The sequence below is a fragment of the Pleurodeles waltl genome, chromosome 4_1, assembly GCF_031143425.1.
Source record: "Pleurodeles waltl isolate 20211129_DDA chromosome 4_1, aPleWal1.hap1.20221129, whole genome shotgun sequence".
Classification (NCBI taxonomy): domain Eukaryota; kingdom Metazoa; phylum Chordata; class Amphibia; order Caudata; family Salamandridae; genus Pleurodeles; species Pleurodeles waltl.
In genome coordinates this window covers 195,731,649-195,757,416 of record NC_090442.1, presented here as the reverse complement: position 1 = coordinate 195,757,416, position 25,768 = coordinate 195,731,649, and the positions used below count along the sequence as shown (strand labels likewise).

At 44.1% G+C, this 25,768-nt stretch overlaps 1 protein-coding gene across 1 annotated transcript in view; it reads right to left on the bottom strand.

Moving 5' to 3' along the window:
• CACNA2D4 (calcium voltage-gated channel auxiliary subunit alpha2delta 4) overlaps positions 1–25,768 on the bottom strand; it is an 861,469-nt gene that overhangs the window by 66,961 nt on the left and 768,740 nt on the right. Inside the window, exons 32-35 of the mRNA XM_069228087.1 lie at positions 12,892–12,944; positions 6,597–6,652; positions 4,927–4,947; positions 3,050–3,167 (exon numbers count right to left, since the gene is read on the bottom strand). Coding sequence (XP_069084188.1) covers positions 3,050–3,167; positions 4,927–4,947; positions 6,597–6,652; positions 12,892–12,944 — 248 coding nt within the window. The remainder of the gene's footprint in view (positions 1–3,049; positions 3,168–4,926; positions 4,948–6,596; positions 6,653–12,891; positions 12,945–25,768) is intronic.

Here is a 25,768-nt window from a genome sequence, read left to right as displayed (position 1 = left end):
CAAAAAGTGGCGTTACACTTCTTTGAAAATATGGAGCAGTGGTTAGCGCCACCGGAGAGTCGCAAAAAGTTGGGACCGGACAGTCGTTTTACAGCTGGGAGAGGTTTTGTTTTAAAGGCCTTGTTTGTAATATCATTGCAGCTGGCCTGCTAGCCTTAAAACTGCTCTCTGGGGCTAAGTATATGGTTACACTGCGTAACTTTCTCCTGTTTTTTTTCATGGGGTTATGCTCTCTAGGGGCTCACAATATGGTTAAATGACCATGTTTCTTACAAATGATATTTTTGTTATGGTGCTCCTTAGGGGCTGTTTTGAGTATTACAGTCTAATGCAAAAATATTTTTTCCGATAAAGGTTTAAATTATATTTGTATATGTTTTAATAGTCTCTCCTTATTACAATTATGACCATAATTTAATATCCTTATTACACTATGACTGTTTGAACACTCTTGATATGCTTGGGTGACCCTTCTAGTTCATTTCTCCTCTGTGCCTGTCTTGTGTCTTTTTTTAGGGGGAATTTTGTTAGCCAGCCACCGGCTCTGATGGAGGGGTGGTAAAAGTGGTATTCTATTGAAATTAGCATGGCAGATTTAAATTAAGATGCTAAATGACAACATTTTCATTTTTTTGCTACAGACAGAGGAAGAAGGTAAATGGAAGTTATATGCAAGGCCACTGGAATTATATGGCAGGAAAATACAAAATGATGAGGCAGGGGTGACCAAGTTATGTGGCAAGAAAAGTCCAGTTATGAATTTACAATGCCAATAGCTCTAACTCAAGCAAATGTGAGACCTATTGCATTGCAAATGCTTATCCTAATACACATAGCCAGAATTATATGACCCCTTTAATGGTTACAATACTCAGCACTTAATATTTTGTAATCTGAGTTCTATAGATAATTCATTTGTCGGATACAGAGCAGCTTGGTTATGTGAAGAAATAAAGGACTTACTCACTCGTTACCTGTGGATGTGTATGACGCTACGATGCTACAGTGGCTAAGAATCTATGCCTTTTTTAGCCATTGCTATTGACATGGGGCATGGGTTGGAAGAAAAGGCTAAAGGAGTCATTAGGGTTGGTCCTCTGCAATAAGTTGAAGTTGAAGGATGGAGAGTTGGTGGAGGTGGCTGGCGGGCCTTTTACAGTGGACAACTGAGGGAGTTTGCTAAAGGTGAGCAAAAATATAATTTAGAATGTGTTGAATTTTATCGGTGAATATGGCGTTCATGCTATTATAGAGTTTTCAGTGGGTGCGGCAACAGGCTTCAGACGAGTTTGAGAGTCCCTGTGGCCATTAAGAAGCATATATTCGGAACCTGCCCTGGTTTAGCCACGCAGGCACTATATACTTCTGTGAGAGTTGGTCTGGTGCTAGCCTGTGCATGGGTTATCTCATGCCCTACCTCGGTGTGCGGTGTGAACTATGTAGAGATTAGCATTTCTCACACAAAAGAATCATAGCACCTCCATGAAAGTAGTGCAAAATCCAATGCGTTCTCTCTCAGTAAAGATCTCACACACCGCACAGAATGGGTGCCATACTGTAGAAAGTTTATTTACACACACCGCTGTTGCAGTATGGAAAACTTAAGGCACATGCAAATACGCCACACCTCATGCACCCATTCCCTTGTGTCTGCCAATCACCCGGTGAGGTATCATTCTTTCTCTCAGCCACTGAGGACAATGATGCCTCCTGCGTGCCTGGCAGCTTTCCCACAGACAAGCCCAACTGAGGTGGCAGCACATTTAATTGTGAGGTAGCAATTACATCATTGAAGCAGATGTGAAGTATATTGCCTTTAATTCCACTTAGATTCCCTTAAGTCTTGAGTTATGCCTGGTGTGTCCGGCTGGAAAGTGTTTGGCCTACTGTAATAACTTCGAGAAGGTCCTGTCTCCTCTTCATTGCAGTGAGTTAAGACCCTGGCTTGTGCCTCACAGTGAGTCACCTTTGTACTGACTTCACAAAACCATTGGCAGGTCTGGGTCTCGAAACTCTTCTCCATCCTCTACGGCACTTCAGGCTCGTGAGGAAGGCTGCAGACTCTAAGGGGCATATTTAAGAAACGTGGCACTGCACCCACTGCAGAGCCACTTTTCTTGCGACCTTAGCACCCCCCCACCGCTACCATGTGTGCGCCGTATTTAAAATACGGTGCACCATGGTGCAGGGTAGGAGGGGCAGTAGTGCAATTTTTTCCCCCTATTGATGTACTCTGCAGGAATTGCGCCAAAATGTTGGTGCTACTCCTGCAGAGCACATAGGGGCCCATTGTATTCAATGCCATGCCCTTTTTAACACCTGTTCTGAGCAGGCGTTAAAAGTGCTGAAAAAAATTACGCTAGGAAATCTGTTAGATTTCCTTGCTTCATTTTTTTACCCCCCCCCATGCCCCCTTTGCATACATTATGCCTGCGCAAAGGGTAACAAAGTGGCGCAATGCATGCATTGTGCCATTTGTAAATATGGTGCGGCGTTTTTGACCTTCTAACACCACATTAGCGTCAAATAATGATGCTAATGTGGTGTTAAAATGGCACTAGGGTCTCTCAAATATGCCCCTAAGTGCTTCAGGGAATCCTAACTATGGCCTTGTTCGGCTTGAGCCTGTTACTTCCATAGGCACTTTAAAGTCTGTAGAGGATTCCTTCTATTACAGAGGGCATAAAATGGGAATAAAACGCAATAATAAGGGCTTTAGCCTTTCTTTTCCAGCCTGAAAACAGGGGTTTTATGTGAGGCACATAATTTTGCGATTACATGCCTTCAGTATGTGAGATACGTATCCATTCTCATATGATCAAGCTGTGGAAGAACATCCCAGAAACCTCTATAAGGAACTCCAAGATTGCTGTAGACCATTCGATTCAAATACTTTCAACATGGGTAGTTGGAGATATTTCTAGCGGTGAAGAAGTGCAAACATATAAATTTAGATATGCAAGAAATGCATCATGACCCTGGTAGGTTGAGCATAAAGCATGCTTTTGTTGACACGGTGCAGCTGGGGTGATATTAAGGGGTCTCTTACTTTTGACAGTGTCCACAATCAATCAGTCCATTGGCCTCCCTGATGGATGTATCATGGATGAAGACCGGATATTCGGTGTCACATGGCTGCAGCATGTCATGCTTCTTGTGCTTGTGAGCTGTGAGTGCAAACAAAAACACTTGTGAGGTATTTGTGCAAAAAGTAAAACAGGTTTATAAAATAGATGAAGAAAGACACTGAGTTCCCTGAGAGAAAAAGTGAGTCTTGCATGGGACAATATTGAAGGAGATACACTTGGTTGTGAAATAAGAAGTAGAAGAGCGATAGGCGGTAAGACAAATATAATGCAAGGAAGCATCAGTCTGTAAGGAAATAAGCATAGTGAAATATGGTTAGAGAGGAAGCCAGGCAAAGGCACACATGGACAAAGTGTGAAGAAATTAGATCAGGAGGCAAAGAAGTTGAGAAAGCCAAACCAGATAGAAGTATATCAAGTTCCAACAGAAGAGTATAAGGTAAGTCGGAAAAGAAAGAACATAAGCCCCAAAAGGAAACACTGGAGGAATCTTCACATCTGCAGATGAAATTGTGATTAGCACAAATTAATGAAGTTAATTTGATGCATCTACCGATACGAAGCAGCAGGATTAGTCAGCCGGTGAACTGTGGCTCCCTGTAGTTATGCTACTATGATGTAGAACCTCTAGGCAGTTATATGAGCTATGTCAACTGCAAATAGACCTAAATAGAATGAGGTGTGGTGGGGTCTCTGATTTGGGAGGTAGACTTAGACCTGAGGTGAAATGGGGTCCCTCAGATGCTAGACATAGTTTTCCAGGAAGTGACAGAAGCCCCTGAATTGGAAGATGGGCTTAGACAGGAGGTGATATGGCATATGCTAGGCATAAGATGAATTTAGACAGAACGTGATTTGGAATCTTTGATTTGGGAGGTAGAATCAGACTCAAGATGATATGGTGGACCAGATTTACAACAAAGTGGCGCATTGGTTCCGATGCGCCACTTTATTTGCGTCGCCTCTGCCCCACCTAACGACACCATGGCTGCACCGTATTTACAATACGGCGTACCATGACGGTCGTTTCCACAATAGGGTCATAATTCATGATGCTCTTATGGTGCTTGGCTGGATTAGCAGCATAAATAATGGTGCTAGTGCAGCAAAGCACTAGGGAGGCCTATAGGTTACCATGGGCCCATCACTTCAATGCCTACTCAAGCAGGCATTAAAAATGACGGAAAAAATGTTGCAGTGAAATCTTGTAGATTTCACTTCCCCATTTTTTGGCAGCCTCCCTGCCAGGGAACGTCCCCCTTGCACACATTATGCCTGGTGCAGGCATAATGTGGTGCAAGGGGTTCGAAAATGGCACAATGCAAGTATTGCACCACTTTGTAAATATGGTACAGGAAAGGGGCCTCCTTAACACCATATTAGCGTAAACAAATGACACTAGCGTGGTGCAAGTCAAGGGCCTTGTAAATCTAGCCCGGTGTTCCTTAAGTAGAAGAAGTAGACAGGAATTGCTACAGAGCTTCCGTGTTGTGAGGTAGATACAAACAGGAAGTCATATGATGCCTTTCAGGTGGAAAGTAGAGTTAGATAGGAGGTAGATCTAGACGGGACCTAATGTAATGCCTCTCAGATGAGAGGTAGAATCACACAGAATTTATATAATGCCACTGCGGTGAGTGGTATACAAAAATAGAAAGTGACCTTGCTATTTCCTTCTATTGGGGGTGAGATCTTTACATCTATTCATATGAAGGGAAAAGGTACAAACATGGGCTGCCAAAGCTGTGTCATTGGTTCTTATGTTCTACGGATGCACCCTCAGCGGCAAAAAATGAAATTGAACAAAAGCATACGCACACATTTATTGTCATATACTTACAGTGATGGAAGAAAGACTTGGCTGTTGATATCACATGACACATATCATGATGGGGATGGAGAGGCACATGAACATGTCAGAGGATGGCGGCATGGTGACAATGTGAGGCCCAATGGAAGAAATGGTGGATGAAAAGATGGAGAGAATGAAGAGTGAAATGGCACTTAGAACTTTGTAACATAAAACAAATTTACAATTTATAAATCATCCAGGGATAACCATATCATATATACATATGAACATGAAGAAAATGCACTGTATTTGTGCATTTAGTGAGTCTCGAACTCAAAAGCAGGCATCTCGGTCCTGATGGTATTGCATTGCGAACCCGAGCAGTAGGCAACGATCATGAACCATTCCTTCTTGCTTTATGATAAACAAATTGGAAACCGCACATTTTGAAATTATTTGCAACAGTATGCTTTCTATCTAGTGCCAACTCAAGGGGAAATACATCAAGAATGATATTTTCCATTGTTCTTCTGAGATTTGTTTTTCAATGACTCTGCTTTACCAATCACAGTGTCTAACGTTGCCTTTACTTAACCTGGTGGAAATACTACTTGACCAGTTACAAATAGTATCTAATGGATACATTATTGGCATGTAGGAGTTTAGATTATGCATACCCAATACAAAAGATAAGTTTATTTTGTTGCACTAATAAATACCATTAGGTACCAATAACCAGATGAAAGAGGCAACTGGAATCAATTTTTCTCCATCGCATTTCTTTAGATTCCTTGGAACCCATTTGTAACTGGATAGCTGAGAAATTCACCCAATTTCCTTAGGTGTGGCTTGCACCACAAACATGAATTTTCATTCTTGGTGTTCTAGCCCTCTTTCTCTACACAAAAGCCGAGGCAATGGCTGCAGTGTGGCACAGAACCAGAACCACACAGAGGTTGTCTCCAGGGTCTCATCCTTGGAATTTCTGTTTAGCTAGTCCCAACCATCAGGTCTACAGGAAACTCTGTCTGTACTCTGCACCTCCAAATGCCTTCCACCAGCAACACAGCACTCACCTTAGCCTAGAGCATAGGAGGATATGAGCTCAGAGCACACTTTGCAGACTAAGGCAAACTAAGAAGCTGTGGTTGAAAAGAGTTTTAAAAAAGGTTCTTTATAGGGCAAAATGTCATGGAGACCTTGGCATGCACTTGAGTGCAGTCTGATGTGTTCCATGCACTAGTGACAGTTGGCACAGAAGATGCCAGCACATGCTCCAGAATAAGCAGCCACAGGGCTGAGGTGCATGGAGGGACCCGAGATCTGGGAGGCAAGCCACATTGGGAGAAAAAGGTGTGTAAGGGGCCATTTCCAATGATTGTGAGAGGAAGTCTGAGAGTTCAGCTCACGCGGTATCTGTTGGATGGGCTCCTGTCAAAACTAAAGAGCGGCGAGAGACTACCAGCTCTTCCCACTGAGAAAACTAATAATATGGCTGGACTGAGTGCAACTGTTTGAGATATGTGTCCAACCTGGACGCTATCGCCTGAAGGAGATGCTCTTACCCTACAGGTAAATAAGACAAGAGTGATTTCCCACCCGCAACACTTCTTCAGACAATAGAAGGTGGGCTCTCTGCCTCCCTTACAGACAAATATAAAAAGAACCAGCCTCCCCATCCGCAATAAGGGAGGGCTGTAGCGTCGCTGCCCACTCACCATCTGCGATATTGTCCGAGTGCCAGAAGTTGCACAAGTTAAACTCCAGCAGGAATCTGCAGAACAATAACACACAGAGTGATGCATTAGCTGCCAGTGCAAGCATGACATGTTTAGGGGGGAAAATTAACATGTATTACATTTTTAGTACAATAGGATGATTCAGATTTTGTAATGTAGACATCTTTTTTTTTATTTGTGCAAAATATATAAATTGGAAATTTAAAGTGATCTAATAGTCTGAAGAAGCGAGAAATCATGCAAAACATGTGTTGGCTGACCAGCTGACCATTAGCTTTCTCAAAATTAATGAATAAGGTAAGACATATAGGGGGTCATTCTGAGTTTGGCGGGCGGCGGTTGCCGCCCGCCAAACTACCCCCGTCGAAAGACCGCAGGGGCCATTTCGACTTTCCCGCTGGGCCGGCGGGCGACCGCCAAAAGGGTGCCCGCCGGCCCAGCGGGAAAGGCCCTGCAACATAGAAGCCGGCTCCGAATGGAGCCGGCGGTGTTGCAGGGGTGCGACGGGTGCAGTTGCACCCGTCGCGATTTTCACTGTCTGCAAAGCAGACAGTGAAAATCCTGCTGGGGCCCTGTTAGGGGGCCCCTGCACTGCCCATGCCAGTGGCATGGGCAGTGCAGGGGCCCCCAGGGGCCCCACAACACCCGTTCCCGCCATCCTGTTTCTGGCGGTGAAAACCGCCAGAAACAGGCTGGCGGGAAGGGGGTCGGAATCCCCATGGCGGCGCTGCAAGCAGCGCCGCCATGGAGGATTCCCCCAGCCGGGGGAAATCCGGTGGAAAACCGCCGGACCCGGCTGGGCGACCGCGGCGGAATACAAAATGAAGCACCGCCAGCCTGTTGGCGGTGCTTCAGCCGGCCTCCACCCTGGCGGTCATAGACCACCAGGGTCAGAATGAGGCCCATAGAGTTAAATTTACTCCACAGTAGTCTTTTAAGAGTTTCTTTTGAAACCAGAGTGCCTCTCTGAAACAATTTTTCTGAGAACGTCAATGTTCCCATTGTTACCATTGAGGGACATTGAATAAAGAGGGAGCACCTACAGTAAGTGCCAGACCAATGGGCCGCTCAACTCAAACCCTCCACTAGTAATGTAGTGCAACTTGCAACTAGAGCTAGCAACTTAAATCAATCTGAGGCTCATTGAGGGGTTTCCAGTGTGGCTGTTGCATACCTAGGATGGCCTTTTAGGGCAAGCCCACCAAAATACTTCAACCAATTCTTCTTTATCTTTAGATTAAGTTCAGAACATAGGAGTGTGCAAAGGAACAAGTGAGAATTTACAACTTTATTCAGTATTATAAGAGAACCATTACATCTGCACTCTCTATCCTCTCTTCGCTGCAGACCTAATACATCAAGCGCCCTCCCATCATCGGGTCTCAGGCTCTTGGCCGGCATCCTGGTGCTTGCAAGCAGCGTGGGCTCAGAAGGCCAATGGGTGGAGACCGGGCAGATAAACCTACTCATTCTACAGGAGGAGCATATAGGAGTCAGCTGCTGGGACCAGAGGGCAATGAGGCCAGAAGAAGAACATCCCTGATCAACAGCCCACCAAGATAGCTCTAGTTAATTGCATCTGAGATACTGAATTCGATAATCTCAATATTGGAGCAACTTTTTCTAGGAGCGTCACAATATAGGTGTCAGTCTCTATTCTCCTCTGCACTCATTGTATAACATGGACTGTCTAATCCTCACAGGCGTGTGCATTCGTCCACCTGGGATGTCACGCTCTCACCTTCTGCACGGTGGCTGCAAGAAACTGACAGGCAGCCCAGGAAACCACCACCTTGTTGCTAGGTGACACCCACATCCCACAATCAGTAGGACCAACTTCTCTAAACAAGCAGTTGTACCCGTGCTACATGTAAACTGGCTGCATACCTCAGGCCTATACCAAACCTGACTTTTTGATCCAACGCTTAGAGTAAAATATCACCAGCAAATTGTCTGGCACCACAATGTAGTCTGGGTCGCAATCATCCCCGGAAGAATGGGACAAGTTGCGGGGACAACCAGACCCTGATGTTGCTCATAATATCCATACAATAGATACTCCTTTTTCCCCTGATAGCAGCACCACTTAAGAAAGCCAGTACGGCCACACACTCAGAGCAATCCTCCTCTGTAATACTGATAGTGGTTGTGCTCACAATTGGAACTCTGCAATATTTGCCAGGTACATTTTGGCAGGTAGGCCCCATCGAAATATCCCGTGGGAAGATGCCCGGTAATTACTGGTACCTGCCTTGTACAAAGAAACCCATTAAACAAACTTGATTTGCTTTTTTTTCTGTCACGCATTCTGTTTTGGCCGAAGAGTTATGGAATATGTAGTTTTCACATGCAGTAACCTGGCCAATAGTTGTCTTAAAAATTGATCACTTTATTTCCGTGAAAACGTTTTAAGGCAGGGTTCTGAAACCTCCCGTACTGCTGATTATTTTACTTAAATCTGGGAGTTGTCTGGCTGCACTTTGATGATCTCACGTTTGGTGCTAAGTGCCTTTAAGCTGCAGGGTGAGCATCCTGCGACGCAAGCATCTCTGTGATCATTCAGAAGAGCCTTTTATCATAAAATCAAATAGGCAACACGTTTCTCTTCACACTTATACGAACAGAGATCTGTACAGAGAATCAAAGAGATGATTTATGCAAAACAAGCACTGGCAAAGCTAATAAATCTGGTGTTGGCTGTCAGCATTTTGGCTTTGTCAACGCCTCTTTCGTTTTGCCATGTTTTTTTCCAAGCGTTACTGTTGGGGATCCGGCAGGTCCTCGCCATTATTAAAACAATCTGTCTAAAAGCAAACCTATTTTTTTGTCTCAGAAAGCAAACATTGCCACAGTAGTCCGTGCTCTGAAGGAAACTACTTTGTGTGTGGAGGCGCTCTGGTGAAAGAGAAGATCATTACTCCCAGTGAAGTTAGCCAATGGCTGAAGTGGGCGGACCACTTCCCTATGCTGTAGTGAGCAGAGGAAAAACGTGAATGACACAACAGCTGACCAATGAATGAAAAGGGCTGGCTGAAAGCCCTGATAAGTAATATATTATATGCATAATTTTCGTAAATACAAACAGAGGAAGGAAAACACTACACAGTGCAATGCATTCAAATTACCCACTAGAAGACGAATACGCCGCATGTAAATAACCAAAAGAAAAGCTTGTTGTCTGGTTGATATCAGACCTCCAGCTCATAAATAAAATGTACACAATAATCAATGAAAGGATTACGTAAGGATCAAAATATTACAATAGACCCTATCATCTTCTTTCCACAATTTCAAGCTACATATAATATTGCCTTTTCTCTGATGATCGATTATGGACCCTCTTTTCACCTCCCATAACTGATGTATATCATACTCTGGGTCTGCCTTAAGAGCTTGGGGGTCTCTGTCGATCACATCATCTTCCTCCAAGCAGTTGACCCTAGATGCACAACCAGGAGCGTTGTTTATCAGAGTTTGTCACTGGCTCGCTACAGGGCAGTGCAAGAACTGGTGACTCTTGCTAGTCAAATTTATTTTGCAGAAGAACTTTCAATTACCATTCCCCCTCGAAAACACCAAAGTCCTGGCGTGAACCTGGAACAAATCGTCAGAAGCAGCTCTCATTACTCCTTATATCTGGTATTTTCCTAAGGGTCATCTCGAATCTACAGCCTTCCAAATGCTTAACCATTGCACACACAGCAGTAGTGAAGTTTACCCCTTTTCAGATCCCAGTCAGCTCCTAGGAAGATCAGTGCCCCATCAATCACTGCGGAACTTGTGAAACTAAAAGGACAAATAACATCCACTAAAAAAGCTGGAAACGTCAAACTGTCCGAAAGATAAACTAAGCCACAAAGTCTGTTTAAGAGTTGGTTGAGCTTTGCTCAAGCCCTCTATTAAAAGCTGCTTTAAGCTGCCAATAGTCAGGGCATCTGAGATTACGACAAATTGACATGTGCGTTGAAGGGAATGAGCAGGTCCCATGCCCTTTTGGCCACAGTTGCAATGCTTCAGTTCCTCTAAGACAAGTTTCCATTCCATTTCCGTCCAGAGATCTTGGCTCCTCCATGGGCCAATTTTAACTGAGACAGGCCAGAAGTAATTTGAGGGGCTCTTCACTAGTGTCACCAAAGTCATCAGTCTCTTCAATTGTCTGTCTAATTAACCAGCCTTCAATTTCTGTCCATGATTAATATCTAAAAGAACTCACTTTTGGTCCTAAGTCTCTAAAACAATAATTGGGAACCGTGCTACTTATAAACAGTCTTGCAAATCTCAGGCCTGCACAAACTTTGACCTTTTTGGCAAAGTCGTGGAGTGAACCATCACTTAAACAGTTCAGAACTTTGTGCAGGGGGAATGATCTGCAGCCGTGCCAGTAAACCAGTCTTACATGTGCTACAAGTTGATCTGATACCTTTAATTTTTGGCTTTCTACTACAGGATGTGTTTAGGTGTCAAATCTTAAGACGTCTGTCATCATTCCTGCAGGCCAGGGTGCAAACTGTTGCAGCTGTTTTTCTCTCAACATAAATCTTTCAAGCACTGTGCTAGGCAGCACATCCATGTTCCTTATGTATCAATTTCAGGTTGTACTTGTGTGTTTTCTTTGCTTCCCTCAACAGGTCTCACGGTTCTTCGCTTGCACATACGGTGAAGACACCCACGTCTTGCTGAGATTAGATACACTTCTGGTCCCTGCAATTCCTGGTGACAGCCTGCCAATGCACAATGAGAACCAGCTGATTACATATCAGTTCCACCAATACAAAGGCAGAGATCTACTGTGATCTGCTAGAACTGTGTACCAATGCTGGCTAGCCATAATATACACTGTATCACAGTGGTTTGAAGAGAGCCCCTGCCTTTCAATTGTTCCCACATAGAGCTGCAAGAGGACTGGCCCATCTTTGCGCATTCACAGGGATTCATGTATGAAATCTCTTGTGGTTTCAGAATGTAGCTTCTTGGAAGGGGGCACATGCACCCTATAATAATCAGGATCCATCAACTCACTTTCAGACCATTATCTGCAAATTGCAAAGCCTTAGCAAGCTTTGACTAAAGATGTTAACACGCTTCTAGATTGTCTGGGGAAAGGACACCACCTCGCAGTAGCCATGAAGGCACCATGCACAAAATAATATACACCTTAAAGGCTCACACTAGGAATTAAAACCCAAATAGGGGAAACCCCTTTTTTGGTATCCTTTGACTGTTAATAGCCTCGGTATACACAACAAGGCACCAAGGCCAATATTTATACTTTTTTAGAGCCGCATTTGCATAATTTTGTTATGCAAAAGTGGCGCAAACTTGCAAAATATAATTGTATTTTTTGAGTTTGGGCCGTTTTTTCGTCAAAAAGTGGCACAAATGCGGCGCAAAAAAAGTATAAATAGGGGCATAAATTCCACAAGACATGAGGAAGGATTAGCAAGCCATGCAAAACATCAGATCCGCGGAAAGAATATCCACAAGGAATTCCAACTGCTTGAGAAAAGGAAAAGGGTTCTAACAAGGATCCTAAAGGAATTCCAACTGCTTGGGAAACGGATTGTAGCAAGGGTAATGCAACACCAAGCAATAAATAACAGAAATAACAAGGCTAATTGTCAAACGAAATATCCAAACAGAAAAATCAGAGCCAAAAATGAATAACAGATGGGTGTTGAGAAAGACAAAAAATTAGGGAACAAGATGTGTTCTGACGCATCGTGCCTTTTCAAGTGCTGCCTTTCAAATGCTTGACACAGGAACTGACGTACAGGAAAGAAATTCCAGTGAATCCAACTGGACTCATCACCATCTTAGGAAGTCATTTGATAAGGTCAAGCTCTGCTTGCTTTTGGGAACTCATGGTTCTACTGTGAAGGAGAAGCCGAAATCTGATGTTCCTTGAACCATGCAGCATTCTAGACCTTCACTACTGCCACCAGCGTTCCATGGTACTCACAATCCATAACACACCCCTCTCTGTTTCTTTAGGTCTGGCTACGCAGGAGCAGCTCTGACGGTAAGAAAGCCTTGTGCGAGACAAGGCGCAGTGTGCAGCAACATGCTTGGAAGAAGCACATAGGAAACTTCTTTCCCTGTGTCAAGACTCAAATGAGGGAGCCTATAGGAAGGTAACTGAGCTTTGGGGTGCTCTACTGTATAAGTCAGATAACACAAAGATTGCCACAAGCCTACAAATTCAATGTGAAAAGCTCAACAGCCGAGTATCCTGCCCCCCTCATGCACATGGTGACATTTTAGGGATGGTACTTACATGACAAAGTTGCTTAGCAGCCACTTGGCTGTCGCCAACAGAGCATAGAGTGGCTACAGAGAAGCAAAAGAAAACAAAAACAAGATACCTGTGATCAGTCTTTGTGACACATGCTGTTTGAGAGATGACTACATTGTTGAGCAAATCATTGTATATATGTGTGCAGAGGAGTAGGTTCAAAGCAAACGGTTTCAAAGTACTAATTTGCATCATATGTACCACCATGACGTGTCACGTTTAAAACCAGCCCAATATGGACGGCCCTACGTTTACAGACTGAAAAAATGAAAATCTTCAGTTTCTCCAAGTCCATGTCTGGTCACATTTCTTTTATATGTAGAGTCCTTGCATAGGAGAGAAGACACTTAGGGCAGATTTAGATCTTGGTGATAATAGTCCCGTTGTCAACTTTTCAACTGAAACCCCAAACTCCGCCGTGGCGGTCCACCCACCATATTTAGATGTTGCCGGTCCCATAGACGAGAGCCCTCTCTGCCAAAACAAAATGCCCGTGTCAACCACAGGAGAGGGAAAAGGGGATGCGGGGCTTGGTACTGCGAACACCAAGATCTTCATCAGGCCCTGATTGTCTTGTATAGGAAATGTGTATTCTAACCTCAGCAACCTCAAGCATCTTAGGAATTTGACTTCTGGAAGGTGCAATTACACTGCAAATAGACCAGAAACGCCTGGGGTACACACAACAAATCTGAAACAGAAGCTCTTTGAGGAAGACACATTTAGCATAGAAGGAGGGCATAATGACTGTAATACTGGCCACAGGTGTAAGACAACTGTGTCTTTAGTTATGGTAACAACACAAATTTGTCAATATGCCCAGCTGAAGTAATGGTAATAAGAAAAATAACTTTAGAAAATGAACAACTTACTTACCTTCGGTAATGCTCTTTTTGGTGGATACTCTAACTGCAGGCTCTCATCTAAATATTAAACCCAGATGACAGACTGGATTTGGATTTTTTTAAACAGTAATTGCAGGTGGTCACGTGGGAGTCTACGATGTCCTTGAGAATGGTGGAGCCGCATAATATTAATATACACCACCCCATATCCTCTGAAGTCAGTTTTGTCTTTTACTCTTCCACACCCTTAGATGTGGATCAAGTATGACAAATCAAAAGTGACAATGTGCAGAAACAAGCTTGACACCTTTTTCATAGACACAGGAGTTCACTCCCCAGAACAGGGAAGAGGGGGAGTGGTGAGGGTTCTACAGTTAGATAGAATATCCACCAGAAAGAGAGTTAGCAAAGATAAGTAACTTGTTCTTCTGATGGATAATTCTAACCGCACAATCCTCACCTTTAGAATTGATCCTCAAGCATTGCTTCCCATCCCACTTACGGTGACACACTAATGGAACTGAGGTGGCATGACCTGCAAAATAATGCTGCCCTGGAATGCAAACTTTTTTTGTATACTTTTTTGTGTACTTCAGTGTGTCACTATAAATGGGACAGGTATGCCCAGATCTTGGTCCTGTGCACACTGTGTCAGTTGAATCAAGCTATATTAGGCTGATGAGCCCTAACTAGGGTCAACACTGATTTACACGTCGCTGGACCCACAATGAGGTGGCATGGTGTGCAAAATAACAATGGAGTGTAATTGCTAGAGGCTGAGATTAATTCGAGGATTCCATTCATCACTTTTTTGCATACTTTAGGGTCTCAACACCAGGCCAAATCTTTCTCTGAAAGGCTGAGCTGTGAGAATCACATCCACTGCTTCAGTAGATGAGTTCTTGCTACTCAATCACCATGGATTGAAATCAAGTATGTGGAGATTCAGCGGCAGGGGCCTGCCCTGTTACTGAGGTAGGAGGTCTTCTTGGAGAGGCAGAGGGATTGGAGGGCAAACACTCAGACTCAACAGGTTGGGGGACAACATTCTCCTGATAAAATCTGGGGCTATCAAGATCACTTAGTTCCATTCTGTCCTGAACTCCATCAGAACCCGAGGCAGGACAGGCAGCACTAGAAATGAGTACAGATGTCATGTGCTGTGGTGGAATGTGTACCCTTGGGGGCCTACTGGATGGAACTCCAGCACACAGTACTCTCGACAATGCACTTTCTTGGCAGTGGTCAAAAAACATCCAGCCAGGGCTTGCCCCACTGGTTGAAAATGTCTGGTGCTTCTCTAGGGGAAACCCCTATCCATGATCTGCCAGCTGACATCTGCTAAATTAATCTGCCATGATGTATAGAGACACTGCCAGATGATTGGCTACCATAGAGACCCCCTGTTGGTGGAACCACCTCCAAAAGCACAGTGCCTCATAGCACTGCTTGTTGCAGTATCATCTGGTGGTTGTGTTGTCCATCAAGAGCTGCCCCAGTCTCCCTCTCATGGATGGTAGAGAAGGTCTCAAAGCCAGCCAGATGGCACAAAGCGCTTTGAAGATTATGTTTCAGTCTGCTTGCAACTACAGTCCCCTGATCTCTGTCTCTCCCAGATGAACGCTTCAACTTAGAGACAAAATACTACACGAGGGATCTCTACAGGGATAAATTCATCTACCTACCACTCATATAGGCAATTATTATTGGACCGGCCAATTCAATTAGCAGGCTGAAATTGTGCATGATTTTTTCTGTTTACATATTTCCATCAAGAACTTATAAGTATGCATGCAGATACAATACAAATGATAACACGTGGTGGCTCAGTTTGTTTTTTAATCAACTCATAGCATAAACCCTTTTTGCACCAATAAGTAAAAAAAAAATCTAATAACCGATTGGCCTTGTCAATAACAGTGTTTCCCAAGCATCCATCAAAAATCATCAGTCCGGGGTCCGCCTAAAGGTATAGCAGCACCTGGTCATGGGCCTAAGACAAAAGAATGTTCAATATGTGTAATATCCTCCACAGCCACAATTTTTGCAAACATCAAAGATCTGGTGGCAATCTCCTATAACATGGAAGGCGACACATTTCAACCAATAGCTTTCCGTCTCCTCATGACAATAAGGGTAGTGTGTGCCTCTAAAAACATCGTTAAAAACATTTATGTAATCACAAATCGACAAAACATTTTTAACTTAATGTTAATTGAGAGACCACAGGCAGTGAACTCTAACTCTGGGCGCACCACTACCTCTCTCCTGTCTGTTGTTGGATAATGAAGGCTAGCACAAATTCCATCTAGGAGTGGAAAGGGCCCATTTTACAAGCTATAACTCTACCTTTTGGGCAACCGGAGTTGCTGTTAACATCTGCTAGGAGCCGGAGAGTTCGAGTTGGACCTGAGCAAGACAACGCCGGCCTCCTGTTATTTTGTGGTCAATAATGTGAGTATCATTAGACAGCTTGTATGTACCTTGGAGTCCCAAGTGGGACTCACCAGCAGTGCCATTCACTGGTACTTCTCCTATCTTTCCAAACATCACCAGTTTGTTCACATGGGCACCTACAGGTCCCAAAAGATCCCTATCACATGTAGGCCCATATTTATACTTTTTTTAGCGCCGCATTTGCGTCATTTTTTGACGCAAAAGCGGTGCAAACTTACAAAATACAACTGTTTTCTAAGTTTGCGCCGCTTTTGCGTAAAAAAATGACGCACATGCGGCGCTAAAAAAATATAAATATGTAGAGTCCCCAGAGGGGAAATGTCCTTTACAACGAAGGCTTAAGAACGAGAAGACTTAACAAAGAAGCCTGAATCCCAACGGAGGCATTACAATGCTGGTTCTTACAACAAATAATTCGTAATCACGTATGGCATTACAACAATAGTCTTTACAATGAAGAAAAAAATACAGAGAAGAAATGGTCGCGAAGACAGGCAGAGGTGCCGAGAGCAGAGCTGAGCAAACGCTGCTTAAACAGAGCTGGGGAAGGGGTGGTCTTAGGGCTAGAGGTGTCCCCCCCTCCCCCCGTAAAGTGGTCAGTACACCCTCACAACACGCAACGGCAGACAGCTTTTATCTGTTTCTTCCCAGTTGAAAGCTTTTAAAAGCAAGAAGCATCATTATCACTGCCAGTGCCTCTGGCCTAATCACGACTCCAGTGCTTAATTCGAATATAAAAACGTGCCAAAGCCCAAAGCCCTCCTCTTAAACATGCGGCTGCTGCAATTAAATGTGGGAGCACAGAATGTTGAGGCAGTGTAATCCTGAAGCGACTTCGGGCCTCTTTCATCCATTTAAAGCCTCTCCCTGCCCTATCAGCTCACTTTTGCAGCTTTCTCCCATTGTGACGCTTTTTCGTGTTTCTCTTCCTTCCTCTTTCCCATATCTGTCTTTTGCTCGCAGTAAATGCTTGAGGCAGGAAAATAAGTGCCGGCCCTCAAAAATAAGTGCAGGTGCCCCGCACCCGAAAGAACAAGCACAAACTAACCACTGCTTGACTCGTGAAATAAGTTTGTGTGAATTTCAGTAATTAACTTTAACGTTGTATTTGCTTATCAGGGATGAGACTTGTCTTTTGCGATATCCACGTATTTTAATAATTAAAATTTCGGCCAGTCTTGTGCCTCTTATCCCAGGCTCATTTTAGGCTGTGCTGGTAACTCACAATTAGATTACATTGTAGGTTCAATTCTCGGGAAATGGCAGACTGCAAGGCAGTCCTTAAAACTTTCCACATTGAGCAAAATGCCGTTCCGTTTAAAAGCAATAACCTTTCCTTTACTCAAGTGTCAAGGATTTCCTCAAATGTGTTTAAGTTTGATGCTTTTCGTTACGGGCAAAGTAACAGCCATTCTGCCTTGGTGAACACTGGGCAGTCAGGAAGGACTACAGGTCCATTACCCGGCTTACTGCACATGCGCGCGTGGCAGAAACGGAGCAGAAGGGCTTTGCAATTAGCCAATGCATTTCACCAAACTGGTTACGTTCTCAAATGTGCAATAGTAAGTGAAATGTTTGTTTAACTGCACATTACTTTTTAACAGCTACTGCCACTTGTCGTTGTAATGGTAATCGTTATAAATGGACGCGTTAGCATGGCGTTCGTTGTTCCAGTATTTTCAATGGTTCTGTATGTGACAGCGTGATATTTGTATTAGTTGTGGAAACTGGCGTCATAATGGTAGCTTTGTTGTTAAACTTTCATGGTAAAAGTTGTCAAGATTTCGGCTTTCATTGTTGTGTCATACTATTCTGACCTCTGTGATCTTCAACCTGTAGATGTGGCTGCTGGGTGCTCTACTCACAGATAACAGCATCAAGATGTACTGATATGCCGATGATACACCACTCTACTTGAAAGTTTCCTCTGCTTCAAACATCCAAGGCCTCAAACCCTGCTTATGCCTCATCCAGACCTGGATCTCCAGTGCCTAGCGGGAGCTCAAGGAAACCAAAACAGAATTCTGTTATTTGCCAAGAACAACAAACTCGGGCCGGCCAAACACACATGCGCACAGGGCTCTCTCCAGCCCAGCAACCGTGCACAGGCTCTCAGTCTGCCTGGGAGCTCCCTGGCTGGGCTCTCCCAGCCAATCCTGATGCTGCTCTGAGCAGCGCCAGGATTGGCGCAGGGCAGGCTGGTAGCCTGTGCCTGCAGAAAGAAGAGAGGAGCAGCGCGGTTCTTGTGGTGGCGGCCAAGGGAAGGTTTTTTATTTTTTATTGAATTCCCCCCCGCCATCCCACCCCTTCACCATCGCGCGAGCCACGACTGAACACAATGCCAAAAAACATAGATGGCCTGGTACTAGATCTCTCGTCTATAGAAACTGAAACTGTTTCTTCCATAAAGCACATCCAAAATGCTGCTCAAACACTCAAACTCACTGCACCATGGCTTCCGAGACCCCACACTGGTACCTCTTAAAGGTGTCCTACAAGCCGCAACAAATCTCACAAAGAGTCTGATGAAATATCATCACATCAACACCATCTGGATGAACTCCATTGGCTTTGCTTGCAATCCCACACCATCTTCAAAAGCAGCTGCATCATTTACATAATCATCACAACCGGTATCATATTTATCTTGCGAACAAGCTCACCACTGAAGTGGTCCTTGGCATAACCACAGCCCGGACACCACTAGACTGCATACTAAGAAGTGTAAAAAATAAAAAAATAAGGCAGCAGGCCCTTCCCATCTAAGCACCCAGGGCCTGGAACAAAATCCCTATATCCATTAGGATCACCCCAACACTGTTCCAATTTAGGAAAGAGTTGAAAACGCTCCTCTTTAAAGACCACTACCTCATAATGCAATAACCACCCACACCCCAGCTACCTCTCCTGTCACTTGATGACTTTAAGCTTTCTTTGACCCTGTACAGTGCTCCCCTGTCGCTTGAAATACCACGTCCATTTATTCATACATAAAAACACATAAAGAAACCAACACTAGAGAGCACAAATGCCTAATTGAATTGTGGTGGTGTGTTGGGAGTGGTTCTCTACTTTCTGTTGCAAGCACTCTTTTCACAGCATGCATCATGTACTGGCTATGAATGTTCACCAAAGGGATCCATGGCATTTTTATGATGTATTCCCTTCCAATGAAGTATTCACTCGGATGGAAAATGCATTTGTAAGTAGAACGCAGAGAGCTGTACAACTGCAAAACATTGGTAGATTAGGACTCAGTGGCTGGCGGGTGCATAGCCCTGGCAAGGAGAAGGCAAGGTAGCCATGGGGTAGATGAGAAGTACATATAGTGTATGAACATAAATAACATACAAGTGGGCCAATGACTGCTGAGTCATATTACCAGATACTGCAAGTGTGTTTTCTAAATACACCAGTGCCACAGTCCTGATTGGTCACTGAGGTCTGCTGCTGCTCTGTATTAATTGGTCAGTCTTGCTGTACTGATGACAGGAATAGTGTGGCCACTCTGACCCACTGTAATTGTCAAGCTGTCTGGCATAGAGGCAGCAGCGGAAGTGACATCAAACGCTCTCAGACCCTTGATAAAATCACAGATTTCACCACTTGCCTCTAGCCTCTCATCAGGCTCTTATTTGCTGCTGAGGCAGAAGGGTAGCCCAAGGAAAGTAAGCTACATAAAGTAAATATGGCTCCTACACCTGTTTACTTTCTGTTTTTACCCCTGCCTTCAAGGCCGCTGCGGCCAGGGGCAACAAGGCCACTGCAGAAGTACTAACGGGCAATGCAAGGGTAGCAGCAACTGATGATGAGCCAAGCTGTACAAACACTGATTGATTGATTGTTTGATGAAGACTTTGAACTAATAATGCGTATTATGAAAAAACTCGTTTGAGGCCAGAAAAGGCTGATAGCCACTACTGCTTTAGCTCTTCTGAGCCCAGAGCAAACTGCAGCGAGGAGACGGCCAGCGGCGGCCTCAGCAAAGAAATGCAAAGGGCCCTTGACTCTTCTGCTCTGGATTCATTTGACGTCTATCCCAACAAAGCCGCAGACCATGAGTGCAGGGCCTGGCTCCAGTGACGGCCTGGCTTAACCGAGGGTCATGTGATGTTCTCCCTGCCTCATATCACCCACACATTTTAACTAATACCCAGGTTTATAGTGCCGTTCATCCTATAGTGGCAGCCACAAGAAACCTTTTCAGTTGTGCCCGCCAGCCTCTGCCAAACCCAGGAACAAGGCGATTTGAGTGTGAGGACATTTTCACTCTATCAGTGCATAGACTGTTTTTTCGGACATCTATGTTTGTTAAAGCCACAATATATTTTCCATTGAGGAAATACCAATGCATATTTTATACACATCATGCAGTAAAGCACTCCATCTCTTTAGGTACTGATGCTAACAGTTCTCTTCCACAATTAGCCCACATTCTGGACTTCATATCTATCTGTCTTGGAGTGTTTGTACCAAACAAGGTACAATCTATCTATCTATATATATATATCTATAGATATTTATATCTATCTATCTATCTATCTATATATATATATATATATATTTTTTTTTTTTTTTTTTCTGGGAACAGCAATGGCTTTGGACATGCCAGGCTGCATGCCGATGGAACTGTCTGAAGATAATGACAAGATGAAGCGAATTAGTGTGTAGCGGGTTCTTCTAGAGCAGTGACTGATAGCAGGATGCAGGCGTCCTCCTGGCAAGCCCAGGGTCTGCGCCGTTAACAGTGGAAGGCTAATGCGTTTTCCCTATAGTATGGAGCTAGGGCATCAGGACCCCAGGGGCCTTCACAGATGCTTGCTTGTCAATGATCAACTAAGCCTTCAAGGGAAAACATCCAAAGGGACTTGTTACTGTGGATAACTTTTTCAACCACATTTGTATAGAAAATATAAAACAAAAATATCAGTTGAGCACTAAGACTAATTACTGTCTAGTACTGCGTTTTTATTTAGAAAGAGTATTTTTCATTCTTTGAGAGCAAATGTATGTAACCAACTAAAGAGCTTATTAAATGTAGTTGCTAAATTATGTATTTTTGTCAGAACTGTACTTCAACTGATTCTAGAAATTTTTTCGTAGCTAAGACTAACACCTTTCCATATTAATATCCAATAAAATGAGACATAAAGAACCCAAAAATAATAAGAGTACTGTCATAAGCAACAGGACACTATTTTGCCTTTAGCTTCTGCGGACGACTGCACGATTCAGAGATGAAGCTTCTGGCTTACCCTACTATTTACCTCTCAAAAAAGTCCTTCGAGGTCGGGGTGGTAATAGGTACTTTAAAAAAATAGATGTGATTCCACGTGTCCTGGACTTGGAACAGACAGGGCGTACTACTACAAGTTTGCGTAAAGTGATGCCTCCGATACTGTCCACCACGGTGCATTATGGCAAAGTCTATCAATCACAAATTACCAAGGTATATGAGGAGTCCTGCTCTTTGATGGTAGGAAATGAATATCTGCCTCCCGTGCTAGTTTGATGCTTTCGCAGTGTCACATAAGGTATGGAACTCCTCAGACGTCAGCCTTGTCCACAGTATTCTTAAAGCTCTGACTACTTATTGGGAATCTTGATTACACCAATTCATTTCCCCTCTGTTGCAGTTTAAGGTCGTGCTGGAGCCACAACAGACATAGGCCCTCATTACAACCCTGGCGGTCAAAGACCGCCAGGGCTGTTTTGGAGTTTGTACCGCCAACAGGCTGGCGGTACAAACTCGGGCATTACGACTGCGGCGGAAGTGACGCGGTCGCACCGCCGGGACCGGCGGTTTCCCTCCACATTGGTGTTCCCGGTGGATTTAATCCTCCCAGGGGATTACGAGTCCCCCTCCTGCCAGCCTTTTCATGGTGGTATGAACCGCCATGAAAAGGCTGGCGGAAAGGGAAGTCGTGGGCCCCTGGGGGCCCCTGCACTGCCCATGCTCATTGGCATGGGCAGTGCAGGGGCCCCCGGCCACGGTCCCATGGAGCTTTTCACTGTCTGCATAGCAGACAGTGAAAAGCGCGGCGGGTGCAACTGCACCCGTCGCACCGCCGCAACACCGCCGGCTCCTGTGTTGTGGCCGAGATCCCAGCTGGGCCGGCGGGCGGAAACCAGGTTTCCGCCCAGCGGGGATCTCCAAATAGAACCCGCGGGAGTGCGGCTGCATTGGCGGCCGACCTGCGGTTTTAACTTGGCGGAAGGCAACCGCCGCCCGCCAAAGTTGAAATGAGGGCCATAGACCCGTATTTATACTTTTTTAGCACCGCATTTGTGCCGGTTTTTTACGCAAAGACGGCGCAAACTTACAAAATAAAATTGTATTTTGCAAGTTTGCGCCGCCTTTGCGTCATGAAATGACGCAAATGCGGCGCTAAAAAAGTATAAATATGGGCGTAGGTCCGAGCAGTTTAACTCTGCGGAATTACAAAAAAACCTGCAATATTCCGTGGAATTGCACAAATGGAAGGAAATAGGCATGTGGCCCCGTGATTTAGTGGCAGGAGCTTGTTCAGCATGAACGTGGCAAGCCAGAGAGTGCAGCTTCTTGAATTGATTTTGCTGCCGCTCAAGATTTTCTACTTGAGCTGTAGCTTTCTGACAACGAATGATTGCGACGCCCCGCAACCGTCTGCATTGTAGAAATCTTACCATGTGCCCCCTTAGCAAGCAAACATCATGTTGGGGATGCCAAGTCTCACTCGTGCTCGCCAACGTACCACTTGTGAGCTGCGCGTGAGAAAAAACTCCGCAACTATGGCCAGAACTGAGTGGCCAAACCCCCACCATCTGTGCAGACAGAGCTGAATATATCGCCCACCACTACACAACACAAATGAAATTAAACTTTTCAGAAAGAAATTTCTTAAAACAAGACAAAAAAAACGAAAATTGAAAAGATATGTTGGTACTATCTACTTGTCAACCCAAACGCAATGAGCACATTATAATGCGAGGTGGTCGTGGGCAGCCATCATGACATTTAAACAAAAGCAGAGCAACATTTATGAAGAACTACGGCCAAAATACATATGTCATGATAAAGTGTGCAGAATATCTAAGACAAAATATTGAAAGGAGGTAAAGATATTCTATACGTAGATGTGGAGTTCGGAATTGTTAATCTATACTTACCTATATGCACTTACCTTTCGATATGTTGTCCCTCGATATTCTGTCCACAATATTCTTGTATGTCAATATTTTTGGGCTCGATATTCATTAGTACTACCATATAATAATAATACATATTGATAAAAACATGCATATGGCTTTCTACAATATACCACTATAAGACCTCAAATAAAACATGAACCTTGTTCCCAAAGCTAAGGATGTCCTTATTTAAGTGACTCTTCGTCACCAAGTTATCTGCTCTGATGTGCTATCCTGATACTTATGTAAAAGGCTCGCACCACTGACATCCCAGCCTTTAGTTTCCTTCAGTTGAAGGCTTTGATGTCACCAGTTGTGTCCAATGTCCGTGTGTGTTCACAGCATCTAAATTTACTACACATCCCATGCTGCTGGCAGTCGCCGTCACCCACATTTGGAGCTGGGGGATACAGATGAATTGCCTTCTCTACAGAACCACAGCAGAACCTCACACATTCTTCGAATGACTGGAATGCCCTGATTGTAATTCGGCGGCAGTGAATGCCAACGTGAGAAGAGGGCCTGGCCAGAGGCTACATCAACTACCGACGTAATTATGCTGTTTATTACAAGAATCCTCCCAGATGACCTCTCCACCTCTGAATCCTGATTTACAGCAAAATATTAGCAGATGTGTGCATGCAATAACGCCCCAGTAGCGTCTATGTTCTGGGAGGGAACTGGATGTGATTTGTTACGACTGATTAGGAAGCCAACCTCTGGGGTCAATTTACATACTGGCTCAATGATGGAGGAGGATTTAGTCAATTGTCCACATATAGGTGAAACATTACCCCTCCTCCTGCAGAATCCATCCCTACCAGAGGTGCTATCCTTTTGGTAAACATCTCTAAAGTTAGGATCAAACAGAAATTATAAACACTCACGGTGGTGTCCTAGCATAATGTACTGGAGAAAATTACACAGAGCTCGATTCACTGGATTTGGGACAGAAGGCATCTCGAACACCTAGGCCCATATTTATACTTTTTTTGTGCCGCATTTGCGTAATTTTTTTACGTAAAAATGGCACAAACTTACAAAATACAATAAGAATTTGTAAGTTTGTGCTGCTTTTGCGTAAAAAAATGACGCAAATGCGGCGCTAAAAAAGTATAAATATGGGCCTTAATGCCTTCATTCAGTTCTCCGGAGAAGCAAACAGTACGATCCAGTAAAACATTAGCATCTTGAAATAAGTGGTTGTTGGAAATTGGGTTACTGGTTAAGGGAGATGAAACCCTACTCAATTAGCAACCACAATTCCTGTCAGGGTGAAACACAAGCAAACCCCAAATTAACCTGTGCTTTACCCTCTGGTAGCTTGGCAAAATTGCAGTTAGGCTTAATTTAGAGTTAATGTGTAAAGTATTTAGGCAGCACTTCAAACTAAAAACACAACACAAGAAAAAAAAACACACCGATTTAGAAAAATAGATTAAAATTTAATAAATTATTTGAACCAAAGGTAAAGAAAATCCAATCAATGGAACCGGAGAGATGCAGTTTCAAAGTTTCAACGTTTTAAGTAAAAATAGCACCTAGCAGCAAAAGCGCCAACTGTGGACATCTGGTTGCGCAAAGTAAGAAGTTGGAGCACGGGCCGGATACAGGGACTCAGTAAGCCCGCTGAATAAAGTAGCTTAAATCCAGGGTGCAGAGCATTGCGAGATCCCGCATCAACAGTGCATCTTGCATCAGCAGTGCAGAGGAGCTGCAAGGCTGTGATGTGTAGTCTAGCTTTGTCTTTGAGGATGCCGTCAATTAAGGGTTTGTGATGCAAAGTCCTGCATAGAAGATGCAGTGCACACTGGTAGTTCCAAAGAAGCTGCAGGGCTGTGATGCGGAGTCCATCAGTGGTTCTTAGTCACTTGCTGACCCTTTTAGCTCAAGAATCAACCCTCCTGGTGCCTCTAGTACTACACTGCGCAATAAGTCAAGGATATAACAAGCATGAATGATCCTCTTGTCTGTTTCTGCCTAAGGCATGGCGTCTCTCTGACTCCTGTGTTCTAGTGAATCCTGGTCACATGATTAAATAAACATGTAGGATTACCTTCAGCATCCATGCATCTGCACCCGATCCCGTCAGAATGACTTTTAAAACCTTTTCGGTCAACCTATGGGAAGATCATCTGACTCTTGTCATACACATACCACTCTTTGGTTTTGTGGAAAATGATGATGCTGAAGATGATTGCACCTATCCTTCCCTGATAATTTGGGACCATGCAACCTAGTCTGTGGAAGCTTTGAGAATATGTCTGAATATGTGTTTTCATGAATAGGGCCAGCGTATTTCCTGCGCCCAAAGGACTTCTTCATGTCTTTGTGCATTAAGGGGCCTAACAGCTTTCCACCACAGAATGGCATCACATAGCTAACTT